The sequence below is a fragment of the Biomphalaria glabrata genome, chromosome 12, assembly GCF_947242115.1.
Source record: "Biomphalaria glabrata chromosome 12, xgBioGlab47.1, whole genome shotgun sequence".
Lineage (NCBI taxonomy): Eukaryota > Metazoa > Mollusca > Gastropoda > Planorbidae > Biomphalaria > Biomphalaria glabrata.
In genome coordinates this window covers 33,265,605-33,289,193 of record NC_074722.1, presented here as the reverse complement: position 1 = coordinate 33,289,193, position 23,589 = coordinate 33,265,605, and the positions used below count along the sequence as shown (strand labels likewise).

The window sequence follows — 23,589 nt, the reverse complement described above, 5'->3', positions numbered from 1 at the left end:
GAGAACTAGAAATATTTATCTTGAACGGCTATCTCATCACGTACTTCATTAAAGAATTTAAAGACTAAACACAGACTTCTATATACTGTATCTAGACTGGACATGGAGACTTTTTAACACTACAAAAGATATCGTGAAAATTTTTTAGTAAGTTGGATCAGGGCGTTGTTTTGTAAAGTAGTTTAAAGAAGTAAAGCTGTTTGTTTTTCAACCCTAGCCTATGTAACATATGATTTAGTTTTTAGATCTAGATCTAGTAATTGAACATCAAAAACAAGAGTACTCTCGTCTCATAGTTATTATTTTGCAATTTTTTAGATACATAATCTAGAAAGATATAGGTAATCAATCTATTTAAATGTACATAAGATGATTTAAATCAACATGAATTATTTCCATCTAGGATTTTTGAAACATTATCTCAATGGTAACAAACAGGGAATGGCTTTGTTTCATATATTTGCGTGAATATCCGAGAAATGATTTTGCATTATTTCTAAACTTTGAAAACTAAAGATCATTACTTTTCTAAGACAAAATAGATTGATGGGGCGACTCCCACTAGAGTCTGAAAAAAAAAAAAGAGTTTACATACATAAAACATTTAAAGTTGTTTTAAATTTTAACTTGATTTGTTAGATGTTAGAGCACGTTACTGGTTATCAGTTGTAGTGTTTTGAACTTTGAAGTTTATTTTCTTAAATTTTTCTTTCATCCTTTTTTTTTTTGTTTCTCCATATCGCTTTTCTTTTTTCTTTTTTTTTTACACGGTTACTGTGTTTATTTACTTAAAGAATGTCAACGGGATTTTAAAAATCAAACTGTAAACAGAGAGGAGATCCCCGTGTTTTATCGCGTGAAATAACATCTCTATTTAAATAGAAAATGACAATAAAATGTTTCCGTACTCTTTTTTTTTTTTTCGTTCAACAAAAACAAAACAGACCAAAACTGTTTATGTTGACGTTTTGGATAATTTAAGCATTAAGAGAATAACTTATAAGTCTACAATCTCAATCAATAGGATTAAGCTCGCCCCACTGTATGTGGAATGCACCAATAGAAATGTACTTATTGTTAAAAAAAAACCTCGTACAGATATACATGACGTCTGTAGGTAAAAAATACCATATATATATATATATATATATATATATATATATATATATATATATATATATATATATATATATATATATATATATATATATATATATATATATATATAAGATTTAAAAAAAAAATAAGCACAATAAGTGCATTTTGGTTTGTTCAAGGACAGACACATCCAATAAGAATGGGCGAGCTAAATCCCCTCTCTCTCTCTCTCTCTATATATATATATATCTAAAGATTATGCAGATCAATGTCAAAGATGCTTATCTCTATTGAGAAACAGCGTCTTGTATGGGGAGGGAGTGGAAGGTAAGCTAGTCAAGTTTTAATGGAATGACGTCTCGAGATCGATTTAAAAAAAATAGTATCAACAGGACAGATAGATCAACCTTTTCAAACAGCAATAACAGAGAGAGAGAGACCACCTGCGGAGAGATGCAGAATGGAATACCCCGGCGTGAGACTGAAGTGAATGTCCAGTTCGAGTGTAAAGCAGCGACTGTATAGGATGCAAGAGACTCAATCCATTAGATGCATCATGGTTGGTCGATAGTGAACTACAGGGTAGATAAACATTTGGGGGAAATACATACAAAGTATGTTGATGTAAGAGTATACGAGAGTATGAATAAGAAATAAGACAAAACAACAGTTACGTTATCCTCTTTTTTTTTTTTTTGTTAGTTTAAGCAGCGGTTCTCAGCCTTTTATGCTCGGCGACCCCTTTTTACAATCCACCACTCTGCCGCGACCCCCCCCCCCCCCGCACACACACATACAGCAATAGATGCATAGACAATAGCAATCCATTTTTTCGATGGTCTTTGGCGACCCCTGGCAAATCGTCAATCGACCCCTAAGGGGGTCGCGACCCATAGGTTGAGAACCCCTGGTTTAAAGGATCAAAGAGACTGGACAATGGTATACAGCTAGTGCGGTCATTTCACAATGTGGAGGCAGACAACTGAGGCTCGGCTAAAACAGCTTGGGAAACTTCCCAAAAGGTGACAAAGTGAATATATATGTGTTATTGTCTATATGAGCTGAAAAAGTCTAAAGATGTCTTCTTGTCTGTATGAGTTGAAAAAGTTGACCAAATCTAAAGATCTGTTCTTGTCCGAAGAAAGTGTGAGGTGTGTCTAGGGGGATCTCTCTCCCCTGTTTATTTCTGACACTATTCTTTGGCCTGGCCCGATACCAGTAAAGGTATATTATGAAGGTCGTTCAAGTTGTGCACCTTTCTGGCATGTAGGTCACTGGGTCACGTGAATAATTAAAATTCAAAAGTTCACTATCTAGCCTCAAACAAAATGCATCCAGCCTAGCGTTAACAAGTACAGTGACACCGATCATCTTATCGGACGACGTGTTCGCTGAAAAAAAAAAGAAGCGCGCTCAATGTACATGCCCCAACCGATAACGAACAATCCTATGAGTTTACTTTGAGAAAGTTACCAACTTGCTAGCGGAAAATTTTTTTTTATTTCGATTTGAGTTTTACCACGCACGATCAGCAGGCGTTTAAAATGGAAACAGGGAAAGAAATTTGAAGGAAAACTGCATTTAAGAGTTGCCAACTCATCATTAAATTCATAAATACCCTACTCTTGGAGCCTTCGATAAACTGCTAAGTATTATATTGAGCCTTCGACACATTGCTAAGTATTATATTGAGCCTTCGACAAATTGCTAAGTATTATATTGAGCCTTCGACACATTGCTAAGTATTATATTGAGCCTTCGACACATTGCTAAGTATTATATTGAGCCTTCGACACATTGCTAAGTATTATATTGAGCCTTCGACACATTGCTAAGTATTATATTGAGCCTTCGACAAATTGCTAAGTATTATATTGAGCCTTCGACAAATTGCTAAGTATTATATTGAGCCTTCGACACATTGCTAAGTATTATATTGAGCCTTCGACAAATTGCTAAGTATTATAAAGTGCAAATACAAAAAGCCCAGTTTACAACCAAACGAAGTAGAAATTGACATTCTCCTTCTACAACTGGAACAGAAGCTGTAAGACGAAATCTTTATTAAAACTCTTTGGTTCTAGATCTAGTGGTTTTAACTCAACTCTCAGTTATCCGTTTTATTATTATTATTTATTTATTTATATTATTTATTGGATGGCTGCCTGGTGGTGCGGTTTGCGCGCTGGATTGTCGTTCGGACTAATCGACAGTCCCGGGTTCAAACCCTGCCCGCTCCCATTCCCCATCGTCCTCCGGGAGGTTTGGACTAGGAAGTAGATTATCTTCAACTCTGAAGGAACGTCCGAAACATGTCAAACATTAAAACAATAAACCTTCATACCCAGCAGAGCACTCTTGTTAAAGGTATGTAATTAGCACGACTTCTACAGCGGCGTATTGCCTAGAATCTAGAACCAACGAATATAAGAATTACATTTTAAGCTTTATTGTAGACTGACTAATCAAATATAACAAGCAAAATAAAAAAAAAATCCCTTTAAAAAAAAAAAACAAAAAAAAAAAAGCTTATCTAAAGGGGAAGAACTCCGTCCTTAAAACTATATCTACCCATAATGTACTAGTTATTTTCCTTATTCCATATCAAACAAAATAATTAATTACCAATGATTTATTATTTTTGTCTATTGATTCATGTTTTGTTAGGAACAATAAATAATTGTTTAAATTGATCGAAGAATGCGTGAGGGAGAAACAGCTTAAAAAAACACAAAAACAAACAAACAAAAAAAAGCTGAGAAAGAAGTGCATACAATGGTGGCCCGCTCTAAGGTTCTACATTCCAAAAGAAACAAATAGTAAAACAAGGGTCAAGGTTGTAACAAAAGTAATTTAAAAAAAACGATAAGCCAGCATTAAACTTATCTCAATATTAAAGCAAGGGGGACCCCCCCTCCCCACACACACACGCGAAGAAGATAAACAAATCATCATCTGGGAGTCAGGAAAAAAACAAACAGTTCACCCAAAATGATTATTACATTACACTAATTTCGATTGAAACTCAACATTCTTTCATCACATTAGCATCTCTCCAAAAGTTGGCAATGACAATATTTTATTGACCAAGACAAGTTATATAGATCTACTAGATAAAAACGTGGGGGCCTTCATTCACACGAAATAACACCGAAGACAAAAGACAGGCGCATGGCCTGGCACCGCAGAGGCGTCTTCCTTATTGCACTAAAGAAACCTTCTTATCGAATTGAATGGGTGACATTAGATAGGGCGTGGGTGCGTTAACCAGAAACCCAGGGGCGTATCGTCAGCTTTGTTCAAGTGGGTGGAAGCAAATGGGGTTGGAAAGTAGTGGAAAAAAAAACAAACATTAAAAGACTTGAAAAAAAATTAAATTGAGGTTATAAGTGTAGGTCTTCGCGAAAGGTTTGAGACTCCCAACTAATCCGAGTAACAACTGACCAATCAATGGCGCGAATCAAGCAAGCACTAATGAAGTCGGGAACAGGGCGGGGTCCTCCGAAGTCTGCTGTGACTGGTCTATAATCAGTTGAACTGAAATCTAACGAGAACGAACAAAGAGCAGCGTTTCTCAATTCGGTGTAAATATATACCCCTAGTAGCAGAGGCTTGGTTTGTTTCTCAAAGCCTCTAATATTGGCATTAGCGAACCTGCTTTTTTAAATAAAGTTTGCCATTGAAATGTCCGTGAGTGTGTACGTGTGATGGAGTACAAAGAAGAAAAAGAAAAGAATAAAGATCTAAATGGATTTAAAAAACAAAGGCTTTCAAACACTGAACTATCGCAGGTAAGAATCGTTGAATAGAAACATGCACATTTCCACCAATCTAACACATCAAGTTTTCTAGCTAATCACGGGGTACCTGTTCTTTGGCTGTATTTTCTGATGCTTTTCTACTAGCTGATATGACCCGCGGACTGAGGGCCTTAGTTTGTGTATTACTGATCAACTAGATTGAATTTAGATCTATGTCAAACATGGTGAATGTTCCCTTCACATTTTTTTTTTAAATTTTGCCACGAAAAAAAAAAAAGAAAAAAAACAGTATGAAAATAGAGTTAACAGTTTAGCAGACATATTCATATAAAAATACTGTGAAAACGGGTTTTATCTACTTTATTAAAAAGTTTCATTGTTTCATGGAGTTAATTTATTTTTATTTATTTTTAGAGCTCTCCGGTTGCTGGAGGGACATTAAACGTATACTACAGTCTCTGCCATGATGTAAGGAACAAGTATATCAAGTTTGATCAAGACATGCCAAACGGTTTTGATTTCTAAGCGGGACATACACGCCTACACATACCTTACATTCACGTATATATATTAGATAATTTTTATTAATTTTTATTCCACGATGAGGAAAGGTTTCATACGATTGACGCTGCATTATAATTTACTAAGAGACTTCTTTCAAATGACTCTTTTGGACGTAAAATGGTGGGGCGAAAAAAAACAAAAAAAGTGAAACAATGACCATTCGGCACACTGAATAGAAGAACGTCTGGTAACATGTACGCCTCGTTTCACTTTTGTGTGTATGTGTGCGTGCGAAAATAATTTTTATCTAAAAAAAAAAAAAAGAACAAAGGTATGGGGAACGTGTACAGGTGTCATAAAAAGTGACCTAATGACCTAATACGAATTTCGCCGACACAAGCACAATATGAACCAACGAAAAGAACGCCTGGAAGTCGAGAGGAAAAAACGGCCGAGCCGAGTTCGTATCCTTACGCGGCCTTGACTTTTGAATGTGAAGGTCATTTTTTTAGACCATGCTAGAGATGTTACTGACTCGTGATTTCATAAGGGAATAGCAAATACTAAAAGTAAAATTTTCTTTTTTAGTTCAGCCGCCAAGGGCCATAACTGTATGGCAACACTTCTAGGAAAGGTTGTAACTAATCGACTATAGGTTCTAACTCTACATCAGACGTGTACTCTATAGAAGCTTAGCTTCTACTACCAGCAAAACATTCAAGTCGGTGTTTCCCAAACTGTGTTCCCGCAAGGCCTGACTAGGTGTTCCAGGAACTTGAGGAATAATTAACCAGTAGGCCACCACGTGAATTAACCTCTCTTTAAAAAATAAGCAAAGTGTTAACGCATAATTCTCAAAATGTGCGAAGTGTTCCCCAAGGAGACAGTTTGGGAAACACTGATTTAAGTTTAAAAAAAAAAGGGGGAGAAGAAAGAAATGTAGCTTTAAACCTCTCCAACTGCCTATCACCGAGGAGGACCACAATGCTCTGTTACCAGCCTACCACAGCTGTAAAGGGCAGGCATTTAAGTACCACCGTTACGTTGATGATGTAATGTTAATGATCTAGGTCATCAAGTGTCATTCACCAAAGTGTCCCGGGAACGAACCAGGGTCACACATTTGCGCTGCGCCTGCAGGTTCACATTGACGCGATACGGTCCACTACGTTTCTTAAACGTGACAAATCCAGGAGTCAGATGCTTTCACATTAAGTCGTACGACTCTACAAAATAAATGATACCTTGACTTACTTTTATCGTATGACTGAGAAATTTGTACATTTAGGTCTTGACTTTATCAATGAAAGGCTTGCACTGGGTAAGTGCAGCATTAAAGTACTACCGAACTTATAAAAAAAAAAGTAATTCTTCCCCCCCCCCCCATACAAGCGGACATTATCTTTGTATAGACTCATATAAAAATAAAGTTCCCATTTCACACATTACAATCTATAGGGCAGATGATGTTAAGAAGATTATTATTATTATTATTATCATATTTACTGAGCCAAAGGTTAACCTGGGTGTCATGTGGCCAGTACAACGACCACCTGCCTTTTACTTTCCTCAACTAAGGCCAGGAGTTGGGAAGACTCAGGGGCGTCATAAAAATCCCGAAATTCAAAATTCCAGTCATCACCGAGATTCAAACCCGTGACCACTCAGCGATCACGCCCCCCCCCCCCATAGTTTTAACATAAAAGACTAAAAATAATTTGGATATAGATTCTATTTTCTCTATTGAAATATATTCTCATATATGTCTAAATAAATAAGTAAAGTTCCCCTTTCAGACCTGCAGTCTATAGGGCGGATGATGAAAAAGGTCTTTTTCTGTGGTCCACGGTTAACGAGGGTGTCATGTGGCCAGCACAACGATCAACCACCCTTTACTTTTCCCCAACTCATGTCAGGTAACCATTAGAGCTGGGTGGACGCATAGGCACCCAAAGATCCCAAACTTAAAAAATACCAATCTTCACCAGGATTCGAGCCTACGATGCCCAACTCGGAAGCCATGCGCTTTACCAGTACTGTTTACATATTACAAACATCCCCCAAAAAAATTCTTTAAACTGATGTAGGCAGAAGCACAACATCATATTTCTTCGTTACGCAAAGATTTACCGAAATAGCCAATACAGAAAGGACATAAGGAAAACGTCTTTACTGGACAAGCTAATACAGTATACCAATGATCTTCTTCATCAAGCCACACAGCTAGGCGCTAGAACAACTGTAAGAACTCAGTTAAAGCCATGTCCTTTAAAAGGCAGACTTAGGCAGGTGGGAATCTTTTTTAAATTTATTTATAAGCAAATTATAAGATCAAGGGAAAAAAGAGCCATAGATTGTATTTACAAAAAATACCCAAAAGAAAAATGAAATGTTCAACACATTAACAAACCAACAAAAATAAATGCAAAAAAGAAATAACTGAACGGTGACCTTACAAAGATTCATGCATAAAAAAATATATATTATTATTCTGACAAACAATAGGAAGAAGGATAAAAATAGAAAAAAAAATGGTGGATGAGAAAACGAGACGACACCGTTACAAGAATCTCTTACCGTTCGATTGTGTCGCCCTTTGGTCGCGTGGTGGCCGTGCTTCTGGCTGTGCTTGTACCTCAGGAACTTAATCAGCGCCAGCTTCCTCAGCGCCGACCTGCCCAGCATCATCTTACTGGCCGTCCTCACGCCCGACCGCACCTTCCTGGACACCACAGGGGGCAGGGCACGCTTCATGCCGGACCAGACTTGGCGGTGGGGCGAGTAGAGCCAGACCTTGCCCCAGAAGTCGCCAGGGTTCAGGAGGCGCCTCATGGCCTGCCTGGTGGGCTGCTTGCCGCCGAGGAAGACGGCCGCCAGGAGGATGGTCACCAGCATGGTGTTGCTCAGCTCCAGGTCTTGGTACACGTACGAGGTTAGCGTGGAGGTTACCATGGCAGCGGTTCAAGTGTCGCCAAAAAGTTTATGTCGCAATAGATCTATATAATGGCACCACAAACGTTGCGATATCCGGGAAAATAAGTATTACAGAAGCCCGCTGTTGGGAAATAAAGAAAAATCTAAATTTAAACTTACTAAGCTTCGGTTGAGATAACTGAATAAAGAAAGAAATGGATAAATCGCGTATTATTATTTAAAGTCCTCTGTTGTCAGATATGGGCCAACTAAGAATAATAAGCAGCAAGCCAGGTTAGTTTATTTATACTAAACCTAGTGAAAAACTATGCATTTGGGAAGCGTGGTCGAAAGGCTAAGTACGCTTGAACGTGGCTACTTATCAATGGAGCTCGAGGTTCGACACCCGACTCGAGCAGAGCTGTTTACTGAGCATGTAAAGGCAGCACGGAAAACCTTCTCCCCCACCCCCAACGGGTCCATAAATGAGATTAGACCATAGCGCTCTGAGCATGCTATAAAAAATATAATTATTATTATTTTTTAAATAAATAGCACAATTAAAAGTCAAAGGGTAAGGGCGAGACCAACGGTTACAGAAGGCCTCATTAAGACGTCGCAACCTGTGGGCAGTTTAGACCAATAGCTCGTTGCCACGTCACTTTCCTGAAGTTATGACCCGGCAACGAGCTATTGGTCTCAACTGCCCTCAGGTTGCGACGTCGCAGGTCAGTGTACAGGCCTTCTGTAACGACGTGGTCTCGGTTAGGGCATTGGTTTTAAAGAGTGTTAGCATGCAATCCTAGACATTGTCTCCCTCCCCTCCCTTCCTCTAACTTACGTATGCCACGGAGCGGAAGCGTACGCGGCCATTTTAAAAAACAAATTATTAATTCTTTCATTGGTTGAATATTTGCATCGCAATGTCTTGGCGGAACGCTGACAACCTGATTTAACTCTTTCTCTCCGTAATTATTTACCACATTCTGGTGGAATCAACGCTGGTATCGTCAGTTAGGAGAGAAAGAGTTAAAAATGACATAGGAGTGGTTGGAAATTACAAGCGCACGAGAGACGCTTGGATAAATAAATTAAAAAATGGCGGGAAAAGGAGATGGTAAAAGGTATTTAAAAGAATGCACAGGTAGTTCTGGGGACTGAAACGACGGTAGTAATGTGTTTAAATTGCATTGTGTTGTACATCTATGGAGTGTGTATATTATTAAAGTGATTCCTAGTTCCAGAAGAAAAGCTTTGTATTTATTGTAATAGGATCTCAGTTTTGCATGTATACCTTACAGTTGTATCTCCGGCATCACGATACTGCATGGGTGTTCATTAATTGTTTAAAAAGGGAGAACTATACGGAATTGAAAATCAGATACGCATTGCCTGATCAACACAATCTCATCGTAACACCCAGCAAACAATGTGACATCAAGCACCAAAAGTATCGTCTCAAATTTCCTTTTCTAACTGCACGTGATGCACACAGGAAAACCTATAGAAGTTTGTTTCGTCAAAATGTCAGGCCACATTTGTCAGTCGCTTCTTATACACACGGACAGACACATCTAGATACGATAAAACCGGTCCACTGACAAATGACACATAAAATCTACAACACTGGTCCTCAATTCTTTTCAGTCATGGAGCCAAATATACCTCCGACACATATGTCACGGACCAGACCACCTCAAAAAAAAAAAAAAAAAGTCTAATCCAACGTAATCAAGTCACTGCGGTCTGATTCCGCAACGTTTTCACAAGTTTCGAGGGGGGGGGGGGTCGCGATAGCACTGTGTCACTTGACTTAGGGTTGCAAGTTCATCACTGATCTACGACATGCCTAACGCCGATGATAAATGGCATCTAAAAAATGACATGACAGCCAAAGTCGAGATAATTTTTTTTAGTGAAATGACACCGAAAAATCTCGAAACAGTGTACGCCATAATTCATTGACAACTACCAGCCAAGGTTAAGCTACAATGAAAGGGTAAGGGTGTGTGAGAGTGTGAAATGCAATATAATGACAAGATGTTCCCTTAAGACTTTCTATACAATCTAAAGTAATTTATGTTAATAAGATGCAGAAACGTATGCAAACAAAACATCAATCTGTGCACGACTCCGATAGAAGAACAATTCAGAAATGGTTCGCCACGAATTCGAAATCAGGTGAAGATGATCAATAAGAACTCGGGATTCCATATGGACCTGCTGGGGAAAGTTAAGCAAGTTGATCGTTGTGCTTAGCCATACGAAACCCTCGTCAACCGCTGGGCATAGAAAAAGGGGTGAACAACACCTGTTACATCGTAACTTGGTCCTCCTCCGGGAGCGCAGCCTCCTTGCCTATTTAATGATACAAAATGAAAGATAATACCATACCCAAGAGATTATCCAATCGCCACTTGACACCAGAAACACGGCGATCATAAGAGAGATGCACAGTGCCATGCTCTTAAAAATGGACACACCGGAAACCAAAAACACAACCCAGGTCAGGAACAACTTAAAGTCATCTCCAGGCGACATTTCATTTGGCTAGCGTCGGACATGGACATTAAAACAAACAAATGAAAGTATCTTTATATACTTTCAAACAGCGAAAGGCAAGTCTCGGTAGTAATCGTATCTAAGATCTTAATAACATTAGCAAAAAAAACCCCCGAGATTATCCGAAGATAAGCAGTCAAAATATTATCTTATAATGAAATACTGGCAACAACTCTTATTAAATGTTTGTTTTTAGATCAACGCGAGGCAAAAATTTCCACCAATGGTTATCTTTCTTTTCCACTGTCAATAAGCCCATCTCAAGGTAAACAATCAACGGCGTTGGGTGGAAATTTTTCCATTAAGAGTCAAGGGATTAGATTCCATAAATTGTATTATCAGAAGGACAATTCGCTAAACAGACTGGCGGACGGCGATGTTGAAAAGACAATATGTTAGACCTATGGGAAAGCAGGTAGCTCTATGTGGCCTTTTAATGGACTAAATAAATCAGGGTTTCTCAAACTGTGTGCCGCGCCCATGTAACAAGGGAGACGCCAAGAAATTCAATGTATTTTTGAATAGACGAATAGAAAAAAAAATCTGTTGCATTTGCATTGTTGTTTTTATCCATATTTCTATATTATTCCAGCAAAATGACATTTTACTAGCATTTCAGACATGAAACTATCTAATTAAGAGACGTCGCTCCATTTTCTAAGCAGGGCCTTAGAGAATGCATGCCATTTTGGAAAGGAATCTGCAAAAAAGACAAAACTCAATGCTTTTTTTTTTCTTTGAAGAAGTAATGATAATCTGGGGAATTTTTCATTTTTTACTTTTTAATTTCTCGTGTCAGATCGGTCGAGAACTTTTGTGTCTCAAAAAAAAAAGGAGGGGGGGGGGGCTTGCTACATATTGGTTGATTAACAGGAAACTAATTTTTTGACACACAGAGGTCAAGACTATCTTTGACTTAATTTGTGATGAATAGTGCGACCTTAGACACAGAATGCCGCAAGGTCGACTCCCACAAGATGTAAAGTGATCTAACAGAATTATATCTGCAGCCCAAAAGCAATATTTCCGCCCCAGACCCCGCTAGAGGAGCGTATGGCGTTCCTCTGAACCCTAGCTTACAATAGGGGGGTGTTGGGTGAATGTAATTTCTTTTTTTTAAAGGTGTCCGTCAAGAGTAAAATTTTGAGAAACACTGTACAAGATATCATGCTCATTGAGTCTAAAAATTCCCCAAAAAAGCACATGTAACCAATGCTTTTATTTATTTAAAAAAAAATATGGCTCCGCGCTAGCACAGATACATTTGTCAGCCTGTTCTACAGGTGTTGTTTTTTTAAACTATCGTAACGATAGGATATGATTTGTATGCTTCGGCTCAATATTAATTATACACCACTTCCCGCCCACCCTCTCCCCAATATTGAAATAAACTCCTATGCACACACAAATTGAGCATATCAACAAAAAAAATTATTACAAATCGTCATTGAATCTTTTTGTGTGCGTGTGTCGATGTAAGAGAAACTAAAATGAGTTGCAATTAAAAACAAACTTCTAAAGTCGTATCTCTTCCCGGCACACGCCAAGTGGTGTCACACGGAAATGACGTCTCTCTTCAGACAGCACTATGACTGCTACTTCAACGAAACGCTTCGGACTTTAACCTTTAGTTTATTTTTGGAAGCAATTTTACGTTTCATAATACGGAATCTTATGCAAACCCTGTGGGGGACAGCAGATAAGTTTGTGACTAGTGCAGTGATCAAATCAAACACGCTATGAATGTAGACTTTAATAGGCAAAGAATCTCATGTCATGCTCAGAGTAATGGGGCAAAGATACTACAAAAAAAAACAAAAAACATTGCTACGCGGACACAGCGGACAGTGGCGTGACTTCTTGGGTGAATCTGGTTCTGGTCAATGCAAATCGCAAGAATAAAAAGAACTAACATTAAATTAAAAAAGAAATAGTATTGAAGTAATGAAGAACTGAGTGGGAAAAAAAAAGACTCATTGGTGTCAAACAGAAATTGAACACTTGAGGCTGCCAGCACCTTCTTGGTTACTTATAGCGAATACAATTAATGTTAACATCCTTCATCTAGCACAGCCCGCGGGCCAGATCCGGCCCGCGAAATAGTTCTATCCGGCCAGCCGAAACGACGGCACAAAGTGTAGAAAATCCCCTCTCCAAAAAGGTTGATAAAGTTATTTCTACCTACGTTAGGGCCCTAACTTTTTCTCTGATGGATTGGTACCATGACCTTTAACATTGTGTTTATGAACTGGGACTAGATGTATAATCTGACAGGAAATGTGAACCTATCTTTACTTTTTTTGTGGACAATGATAATGAGCCAATGTATTTGATTTGAAAAGAAAGTGTGGCTGTTTAAAAAAAAAAATATGATAGCATTCTTGATTTGAGCCGCGAATAAAATATTATTAAACTACACCTAGAGATTGAAGGATTGAACAGTTGCCAAAAAGAGATACTAAGAAAATGAGTCGGTGGTTAAGCTAGATATAATGTTGCTCACATTTTAAGTAGAGAAATGAAGCCCTTTTTTCCCGAAGGGTAGAAAAAAAGATAAATGAAACATCTCACTAATTAATGTAAGTACTAGATCCACGGGTTTCTAATAAAATAGTTTTAGCTCCTTTTCATTACATTTGTGTATCTTTTCGGTCTTGTGGCCCGCAACACGAGTGTCGGAAATTGAAATGGCCCGCAGGTCGAATTAGGCTGGGCATCACTGATCTAGCACATACAACAATCTCGAACCCCATGTTAGAGCTGAGAAAGGCATTTCTAAAATACCTTACAGAGAGATGCATTAAGACAAGAATTATTTTTAATGCCACATTTTCGGATAGCTCTAAACCAGCGGTTCTCAACATGTGGGTCGCGACCCCATAGGGGGGTCGAATGACGATTTTCCAGGGGTCGCCTAACACCAATGAAAATAATATAATATAATATATAATACGTCATGTGTTTTTTTGTTTGTTTGTTTTAAATATCCACATAAGTATGCAACATAAAATGGTGAATATGAAGTACAATAGTAAATAGTAAACTGTTTTATAACATTATGGGCTTATGATTTTTACGGTTGGGGGTTCGCCACATAGTGGAGAATCGTAAAAAGGGGTCGCCGACCTGAAGAGGTTGAGAACCGCTGTTCTAGACCTGGCTACCAGAGAAATTCCATCCCATACCAGATTCCCATTGATGTCACAACACAGTAGGACCGAACTGCATGCTTTTCGATGGGCATTACTAACGTACTTTTGGTTGCTGCTATATTTTTAATCTGAGCGCATGTATTACAGCACATTATTTTCCCTTAGCACAGTCTGCAAAAGAGCCCACAGCAGGAAAAGTGTGGATAGACATTAACTAGTAGAAGTGCCAGGACAATGTGCACACACGGTAAATCAATAGCACGGGAGACACACTGAACACGCGACACACAGCCGTCTACACACTTGAATGTCACGAGCACAGTGTCAACAACGACACTGCTGCCCAGAGGTCATTACTATTATACTCGTGACCTAGAACCGTTAACTGACGGAAGCGAAACAGAACGAGTGATGATACTTGCGTGGCTTGAATAGCAGCACATTTATAATACATCGTTTCATTCAATGCATTGCAGAGACAAAGGGTCAACAAAGTTAGACTCAGGACCTAAGGCTAAAGTGTCTATAATCTTTATTGTGCTTATGGTGTATATTATCAAGGTCAACTAAAAAGTAAACAAATAATAATAAGATGAATTATGTGATTTGATTCTTTTTACTGTTTTTTTTTTAAATTTCTATATATATTTTGAAATGGATGGTCGTGTGGTACGCGATCGGTGTTATCGAAGGTACTGGGTTTGAACTCTGCCCGCTGCCATCCCCTTGGTCCTGCGGGAGATTTGGATGTAATTATTTTCAGAAACTGAAGGAACATCCGAAACATGTCAAACATTTTAAAATGTTTCATTTGTAATGATTAAAATATGAAATTTTGCTATGATTGCAATGAAATGTCTGAATTATTGTTATCATTTTAGTAAATATCATCATAAATTTCTGCTTGGTCGTGTGGTATGTACTACAGACATCACGATCATGACACGATGGTGCCGAGTTCGAGCCTTGCCCGCTGCCATTCCCTACCGTCCTGCAAGAAATTTTCATCTTCCAAACGTTTAAACCAAAAAAAAAACAACAACAACAAAACTGATAAATAATCTATTCATATTTTCCAGTGTTTACGAATGAGATAGTGCATAATATAGATTTAAACAAGAGAATGAATTAGATCCAGTAGAAACTAATTTTAATTTTGTCGTGAAGTTGCGAAAAAAAAAAAAAGCTAGATGTAGACAAATGTAGTAATTAGGGAGCGTCTTAATCAGTTTTAGGATCCACCTCGATGTGCCCACCTCGAGCAATCACTTAACTGTTAGAGGACGGGAAGGAAGCTCCTGGACCCCCCGGAAACAAAATCAAATTTTAATTGATCAGAGACTTAAGTTCTAGATTACATTTTTAGAATCTACAAGCAGACTTAAATTGTTAGTATTTGCTTCTCCGGTATCAGGGAACATCTCACGGAAATCTGCCCAATTCAACTCAGTGTTAATTTTTAGATCTTACTGTAAACATTGCAGACTGTGTACATAAATCTAAATCTAGATATAATTATAATTACGATCTAGATCTATAATGAGTTTAATCATCTCAGTCACGATTTTAACACGTCGGCTCGGAGTTGTAGCAACGAATCAGAAGCAAATAGACCTAGAAACTAGATTTAAAACCTAATATCTACTAAAAATATATTGATCTAGATCCAGATCTAGGAAGATTGTTAAGATCTAGTCATGATCTAGACCTAGATATACTTATACTTATAGATTCTAGAAACTAGTTACTAGAGTCAATATATATCTACATTTAGATTTGAAAAGCATTTATTCATTATAATGATAAGTCTATGTTAATATATTCGATCTTAATTTACATATATGCAGAAAATATTAAAATAACTGTAGAAATATTAGACTCTAGATCTAGATGAAGTCTAAATGCACATTTATTAAAAAATAATGACTCCAGTGAACAAACATCAAAACCAAACCCCCTTTTCATTTTGGGGAGACTAGGCTAGGACTATATAAACAGACCTGAAATTCCCTAACAGAGCTAGACCTATCCACTAATCGTTATCTTCGTTATCTACAAAGATCTAGATCTAAGTATCCTTCAGAATATTCACAACGGATAGGTCCAAGAAATAAACACAATCCCGAATATCTCGATATTATTATAAGTAGCTATGGATTTTTAGATCTTTTAGCATGAGAGTGAGTAACCCTGCCCTCGACAAGCCGGTGGTATTTTCTCTATTATCGATTCCATTAATATTTCGAATTACTTCCCTTGAGTACGGAAACACGAAAGAGTCATAATTTATATTTCTTCGACAAAATGATAGTGCAAAACGAAGCTATATAAACACACATCATTTAACAGGTTGCTCTAAGTATGTTAAATAAATGCTTGAAATTATTTATTTCAGTTTTTGACCCGTGCCTTTAAACCATTTTTTGACTACAAAGAAAGAGCCAATGATAATAATTTAAAAAAAAAAAAAGCAAAAAAAACTGTAGTCAAATGACAATAATGCGATTTTTTTTTTTAAAAGAGCGCTTAATAACGAAGTATAAAGTACATTTAACATCAAATTGATTAGCACAGAAGAGATATTTATAGCCCAATAAAGAGAAGTGTGTACTTATGTAAATGGGTTAAAAATATTTCGTCAACAATAGTAACATAGGGCCTATAAAGAAAAACAAGGAAAAAAAAAACAACATTAAATTAAAATAATTTATTCACGATTTCAATTCCACAATTAAAATACAAACAACAAAAACTTAAAATGTATTTTAAATTCTTGTTGTGCTGGCAGTTAAAAATGGAGGGAGACTCTTTTTAATTTTAACTGCTGAATTAGAACACGCAAAATTTAATATATGTATTTTTTTTTTATTTTTAAACAGCATTTTCTTTTTCGTTTTAATTTAGCTCTTCATTTTTATTTCCGATTCACGCCCAACCATAAGCGTCTGACATAACGGGATAATTAAAGGCACATTCCTCGTCCCATATGCTAGGACAAATTTGTACAAATACTCCTTCTTCCCTAGTGCTATTAGAGCATGGAATGGGTTGCCTGAGCTAGCCAGGAAAACCAGTGACTTGGCAGAATTTAAGTCATTGGTTAATATGCATGACTAAATGCATGACGCGTAGGACGTAATCATCTTCTTTTTTGAAGTAACGTCTGTATTATATAAGATAAGATAAGATAATAGTAGAATATTATGAACTACATATAGGTCATTGCAGATCATTTAGACTTTTGCTTCATTTCGGATGTGGTCTACCTTTGCTATTCATCTTTTATATTCAAAAAGGGAAAAGCAACAATCAATATTTTGACTAGCAATATTTATAGCTGATTATTTGTAACACTATAAACCAGGGGTGGGCAAATTACGGCCCGCGGGCCACATGCGGCCCTCGATAGAATAAGATTACCCACCCCTGCTCTAAACCATACATCCTTTTCATATTGCCAAACCCCATTCCCTATACCGGTACGTCCTGAACTGGGGGAAAAAAAGATAGGTCATACTGCATAGTCAATAAACTTACAATACTGGTTATGTATAATTCAAGCCAATGAAAATTAAATACACGATTTTAATAGCATTTACTGAATAAGCAAATTAGCTTTTTTATTAAAAGAACTCATTTATTCAAATAAGTTGCCTCTCTTACATTTAACAATTTTTATATATACTCTGATACAAGTGGGCTTCCGTACTAACTTAGCGCCATGCACACACGCAAACAGAACGGAAAGCAAATGGGAATCACCTTATCCAGGTCGCCCAATGTAAAGAGGCCATTCATTTCCAGCCCGCTGTGACCTAGTTACTGGGACTGGTCGGTTTCGCTACAACCTCCAATGAAAACGCCAAATAACAATAATAATACAAACAGCGAGCTTTATGTCAAGGAGTTCCCGTTTCTATGCCTGTGGAAAAGTTTCAATGTGTGGATTATGTAATGGTCATAGAAGCAAATGGGGAAATACATTAGCAATTTAAAAAAAAAAAAAAGTTGACTTGCATTTGTTAGCATACTAATATAGATTAGCTGTACAACTAAGCAGGCTGTAGATCTGGTGACTGTAGTCTAGATGTAGATATCTAGATGCTAGGTTAAATTTTTCCTGGAGATTATTTTTAAAACTAGCACGCGAGCCTTTTTACACCCTAACAATAGTTAGCTTACAAGTCTCATTGAGGTTGTTCCGGATTTCTGACCCACTTTAACCAAAGTCACGTGGCTGCTGGACAACAAAGAGGAGAATGGCCTTGTCTTCCTATATTTCCATTGCTGTTGCTCCTCTATTTTTACATGATTTTTACATTCACAAAAATTAAAAAATATACAGAGTACATCAACGAACTTCCCGATTGTTCAAATAATTATACGAATGTTTTCATAAAGGGCCAAGAACTGTTTAAGGATGGGTTTAAATTATCACAGAGAGAGAGAGAGAGAGAAAGAGCTTCGAAAAGTTCTTGAAGATTTAAAAACAAAATATTCCGATGCATCCGCTGGCTTAGCATGGGCAAGGTAACGAGAAGAATATAAAATCTCAAGAAAGAAATGTGTGTGTTCCTTGAAGGACATTGAACTGTGACTTTATTACTAACATTTCTAATGAAGAGTGGTAGACAAATTTCATGTTTTACATGATCGTCATTACAATGGATTGTTTTCACATGTAGGCATATGTGCATGTCAAATCTTTTCAAACAAAGCTTTCCCATTTCTCCAGCCAAGCAATTGAAAACATTTTCCTTCGGTGAAATTATGAAATGGTTGACAAGTACAAGACTTATTTGGAGGACAAGTACAAGACTTATTTGGAGTCCTTAATCGTGGACACAAATTTTAAGACATCAAGCACTAGTTTTTAATACCATCAGCTCACCATTTAGCGCAGAAGCTGATTCAGCTCCAGAGGACATAACTCAAAGCAAATTGTGACTTGAGAAGTTTCAGTCAGTACTTCCACGGGAGTTTTATGGATGCCAGAAGCTGTAGTTACACTCTTTAAAAAAAACAACTTTGCCACTAAACGTTTACATTATTTGGGTACACATCTGTGAACAAATTGTCATTTTTTTGTGGAAACTTAAAAAAAAAAATGTAATCACAGGGCGAAGGTAACTGACTGTAATTTGACAACAGTCACAAGGATAACAACTAGTTAGTAACTAGTAAGCTAGTTCCACGAGTTTAAACAGTTCAATAATTCACTTTAAGTACAACTGTTCTTTTCTGGTGAAATGTTGTGATGTAAAAACACAATTGCAAGTTTTTTTTAAAATAGTAAAATTGGTTTCACAAATGGCTAATTCTTGTTGCAATCCCTCAATTGGGAGTGTGTCAAAATGAAAAGTGAATGTATAATAGGCCTACAGTATAAATATGAATTAAAAGACATTATTCAAAGCTAGGGTATTTTTGTAAGTTGCAAGTACCTGTATATATATATAATGCGGCCCCTATTCCCCCCCAAAAAAAAAATTTATTCGGCCCTCGATACAAAAAGGTTGCCCACCCCTGCCCTAGAGCTATCTGACCAATTCAATACACACTGGTCTGCTGTCCAACTTTTTTTTTCTACTCAAGTTCAAGCTTGTTTACTTTTGGGCAAGGAGGAAAGGGGGAGGGGGGGGGGATGAAAGTGTTACTTTTTTTTTTTTAGGATATGTTATCCGAATGCTAAGAACTGTAAGTGTAGTCATTGTAGATCAAGAAATCTAGATCTCAGTATGGCAGATTATAGGCAAACGCTTCAGTACCTTCTATCAAAGTTTTTTTTTTTTTTCTGTTACTGTTTTATTACATTACAAATGGCATCTATGGTGTTTCCATAGTTAAAATCTTTGTCAAGATGCCCCCTTGACCTAAATATAGTAAAGGCTCTTGTTGTAGCCCAGCTTTACAATATCCTAAGATCACCGCTATCATCTAAGGAACATTCATGCTAAATTTGATCAAGATCGGTCAAACAGTTTTGATTTCTATGAAAGACATGCATACATGCACACACCTTACATTCTACTTTATACATTAGATTAACATATTATATTTTCACATCTACTGTATATTATTCTTTTGTGTTTTGCTTGTGTGCCTGGCTGAATTACATTTTTTTCCTAAGAACTTAATGAGAAATAATAAAAATATAAGTGAGACAAAGGCAAACAACAAATACAGAGTAAGTCATCCAGTGCTTCCACAAAGATTTTAAACATTTCCTAGACTATAGGTAGACTAACTTGTAGCGCATTTTATATAGCAGATGAGAGAAAATTTATGGTGGGGGAGAAAGAGATAGCCCAATCTGGCCACCAGCGCTAAAAAAACAAATGTCTTTTTTAGGCTGGTATCCTCCACCTGGCAAGGCATTGGCCTAAAGTGAAAAGTGTGAAAATGTCTGCTTTTCTACTCTGTTGTTTATTGTAATTGCATGTTATCCAAAATTTAAGTCCAATCTTTCATATTTTCTAGTTTAAAACACAAACTCACTAATAAATAGCAGAGAGATGACAACGTTTTGACAGGTGTTGGTATAGTCAGCGCTGTTCAAAGAAAGAGAAAAAAAACTGGTACTAAGGCATAATGTTAAGAGAGCTGATCAACCAACAAAAAGCGGACATAACAGTTAAACAAGACTCTCCATGGAATCGGTGAGAGGCTATCTTCTATAAAACTAGGCTTATGATAAAGTGAAGAAAATGTGTATGGAGTTTTTCTCTTCCCTTATGTTAGCCAGATTTAGAGGAAAAGACACAAAAGTAGAAGCATCGATCAAGAACAGATAAGAAATCCCTATGGACTGAACATTAAATGCAGAGAAGCTTTAACTTACCTGCCAAGGTTTAGCTGGTACATCTGAATGAGTGGCTGTATGAACACAGTAATACCCTACAGCAAGTACTCCAGAGGAAACAAGTAATACTTTGTATTTCAAAGGAAGTTTAGCACCTTCTTTTTCAGCTGCCTGGTCTGTGGGGAAAAGAAATCCTTTAAAGAATATCACTCTTAAAATTACATTTTTTTAATTCAATTATAATCAATACTCTTTTTTTTAATTTGACCAAAACTAGTCTTCATTAAATCTGAACCAAACATTTTATACATGGTTACTTAACTCTAATTTTAATCAGTTGGATGTCTGCATTTTTAGAGGAGATTTTAAGGGTTATCTGATTCTACTCAGTTAAAATTGAAAATAAAAGTACCATTGATAAAAGTATACACTAGCTTCTTTAAAGTCTGTTTATGAATTGTTGGATTACCCCTTGTAATTTTCAACATTTGTTGGTTGGTCATTCCTTTCACATGCTCTAAGGGAGTATATATATAATTTTCAGCATGGTTCATACCAATGGGGTTTCTGATTGGGTTAGTCATTGTGCTGGAAAAATTAAAAACTCTTGACCCCTAGATCTTAAAGGAGATTCTTATTTTTACTTTTATAGTAAATCGATAAATACAATTGTTTTTCTTAAATCCTTTTGCATAGTGTCAATCATGCTATAGCGAACTCATTGCATTCTGATCCAATCTCGTTTGTGGACCTGTTGGGGGGGGGGGGTATCTCTGCTCCCTTTAAGCACTTAAACATGTTCAGCTCAAGTCAGGATTCAAACTTAACTCCCTTGAAAGGTAGCCAAGCAGTTTACCCCTCTCAGCCAAACAGCGACATCCCTTTGTTTTAAAAATTTTAATGCAAAGAAAACTTGTCTTCAAGCATCACCTGTTTTTAAAAATCTTTTTGGCGCATGATTATATCCAGGTGTTCTCAAATGTTGGTGAAATGACTTCTTTCTAAATGAAAAAATGGATATCCTACATCTCCATGCAGTTGGTTGATGCAGCAAAGGTGGTTTAGAAGAATGTTGAAAAATGTTGTTAATACACTTCAGTAAGCTACAATGATAGCCACATTTAATAAGCGTCATTCTTCTGAAATAAGATAGGTGCCCATCTGTTAAACATCAGACATTGCATCACACTAAAATATGCCTGTACTAAAAACAGCCAATATTTGTCATTTACACTAAAACTTAATGTGTAGTTTTCAAAAAAATTAAGAATAGCTTTTAGATTCTTTTAGTAGAAAAAAAATAAATTATTATTAATTTGTTTTATTTGGCTTTTTGTAAATGATATAAAAACTGGATCTTGACAAGCCATTCTATTTTTTTGTTTGTTTATTGCCTTCTTTGGAATATGAACATTTATAATGTAAATATTTAAACAATGATGTCACAGTCATGGTCTTCTTCAAAACAACACAAATAAATAAATAAATCTAGATACATATAAAATTGTAAAGTTTTTAAAGATTCGGTAATATTTTATTATTTATTAATTAAATTTTAATCATTTTTAAAGTGCGTAGCCGTAGGGTACATTTTTTTACATGAATACTAGATCTAGATAAGCTCTGAGTCACAAATGAACAAAAAGAAATTAGCATCAAGAATTGTATATACATTTAGTCATTTAACTTTTCTAAAATTTGTGTTTCTTTTATTTCAAATAGAAAGAAATCACGATGTACGCACTTTGGTTGTGGAAGTAACCATATTGTTTACAAGGTTATAGGGGAGATTACCAGCATTACAAAAATCTTTGCACTGACATATGTAATCTATATAGGGAGAGAGTAAATAGAAAAAAAGAAAGGGGGGATGGTGACAACAGGGCCGGCCTTAGCGATTGACAAACAAATTCAATTGTTTTTTTGTTCCAGGTATAGCCTATGATTCCCCGCAAAGGCTTGAATTCTTTTTTTTTTCCCGCTTCAGTGTTAAGTGTCCCCAATTGTCACAACACCACGTAGAGAATTGTTATTTTTATTGCAAGTTGGTGTTATTTTTTTCCATACTTTCCACAGTTTGTTTACTCATGACGACGAATAGCCTACCAAGGTCAAACCAACTTTTATCTCTACCATCTCTTGTTATGTTTGACCCTAAGTATTTAAATAACTTCTCATCTTTGGCCATTCAACTGTATGCATCATCTCCTACTATCTCCTCCACAAACTAGTATTTTGCTCTTTTGCATTTTCTCCAATGAGGTCTATCTATATCATTTGCAAACCCGAGATTGGTCATAGACCGCCCATTTATGGTCAAGCTAGGAGTGAATCCTTCTGGAATGTTCATCATGATGTGCTCCAGAAATAGTTTTAAAAGAGCAGGGGAGAAAATGTATCTTTGCCACACTTCTATGTGGTTGTTCAGAAGTACTGAGTTATTCCCTTTATGGTAAAAGAGGTTTTGATACCATTGACAATGTATGTTGATTGTTGAATTCTTTTATCGCTTGCCTCATGCCAAACCTGGTAAAAAGTTTTTTTTGAAGTCTAGAAGTTGTGTACCAGTTTTTGTTGTTGCTGTTGAAGGATGTATTTATTGAAGTCTTTGCTTATGAGTAGTACAAATGGCCAAACCGTTGTAATATAAATGTATTCATAACCAGATGTGTAATCTATTACATCAGTAAGCCTGCAATGGATACTGTATCGATTTTTTTAAAAATATTTAAGCGATTTCAAATAAAATACCATAGATGTAATGTTTATTTTAACCAAAAAAAAAAAAGCCAGATAC

The 23,589-nt window shown here is 36.6% G+C and overlaps 1 protein-coding gene across 4 annotated transcripts in view; it reads right to left on the bottom strand.

Moving 5' to 3' along the window:
* The window catches only part of LOC106050994 (phosphatidylserine decarboxylase proenzyme, mitochondrial-like), a 34,838-nt gene extending 12,255 nt beyond the window's left edge, over positions 1–22,583 (bottom strand). The window contains exons 1-3 of one of the 4 annotated variants that reach the window (XM_056006021.1): positions 22,537–22,583; positions 21,723–21,931; positions 20,832–20,968 (exon numbers count right to left, since the gene is read on the bottom strand). In XM_056006021.1, coding sequence (XP_055861996.1) covers positions 20,832–20,968; positions 21,723–21,927 — 342 coding nt within the window. In that variant the 5' untranslated portion in view covers positions 21,928–21,931; positions 22,537–22,583. Of the gene's footprint in view, positions 1–7,940; positions 8,419–15,990; positions 16,220–20,831; positions 20,972–21,722; positions 21,932–22,536 lie in introns of those variants that run through there. The other 3 variants (XM_056006020.1, XM_056006018.1, XM_056006019.1) reach the window with 3 other exon arrangements.
* Between the last annotated feature and the right edge of the window lie 1,006 nt (positions 22,584–23,589).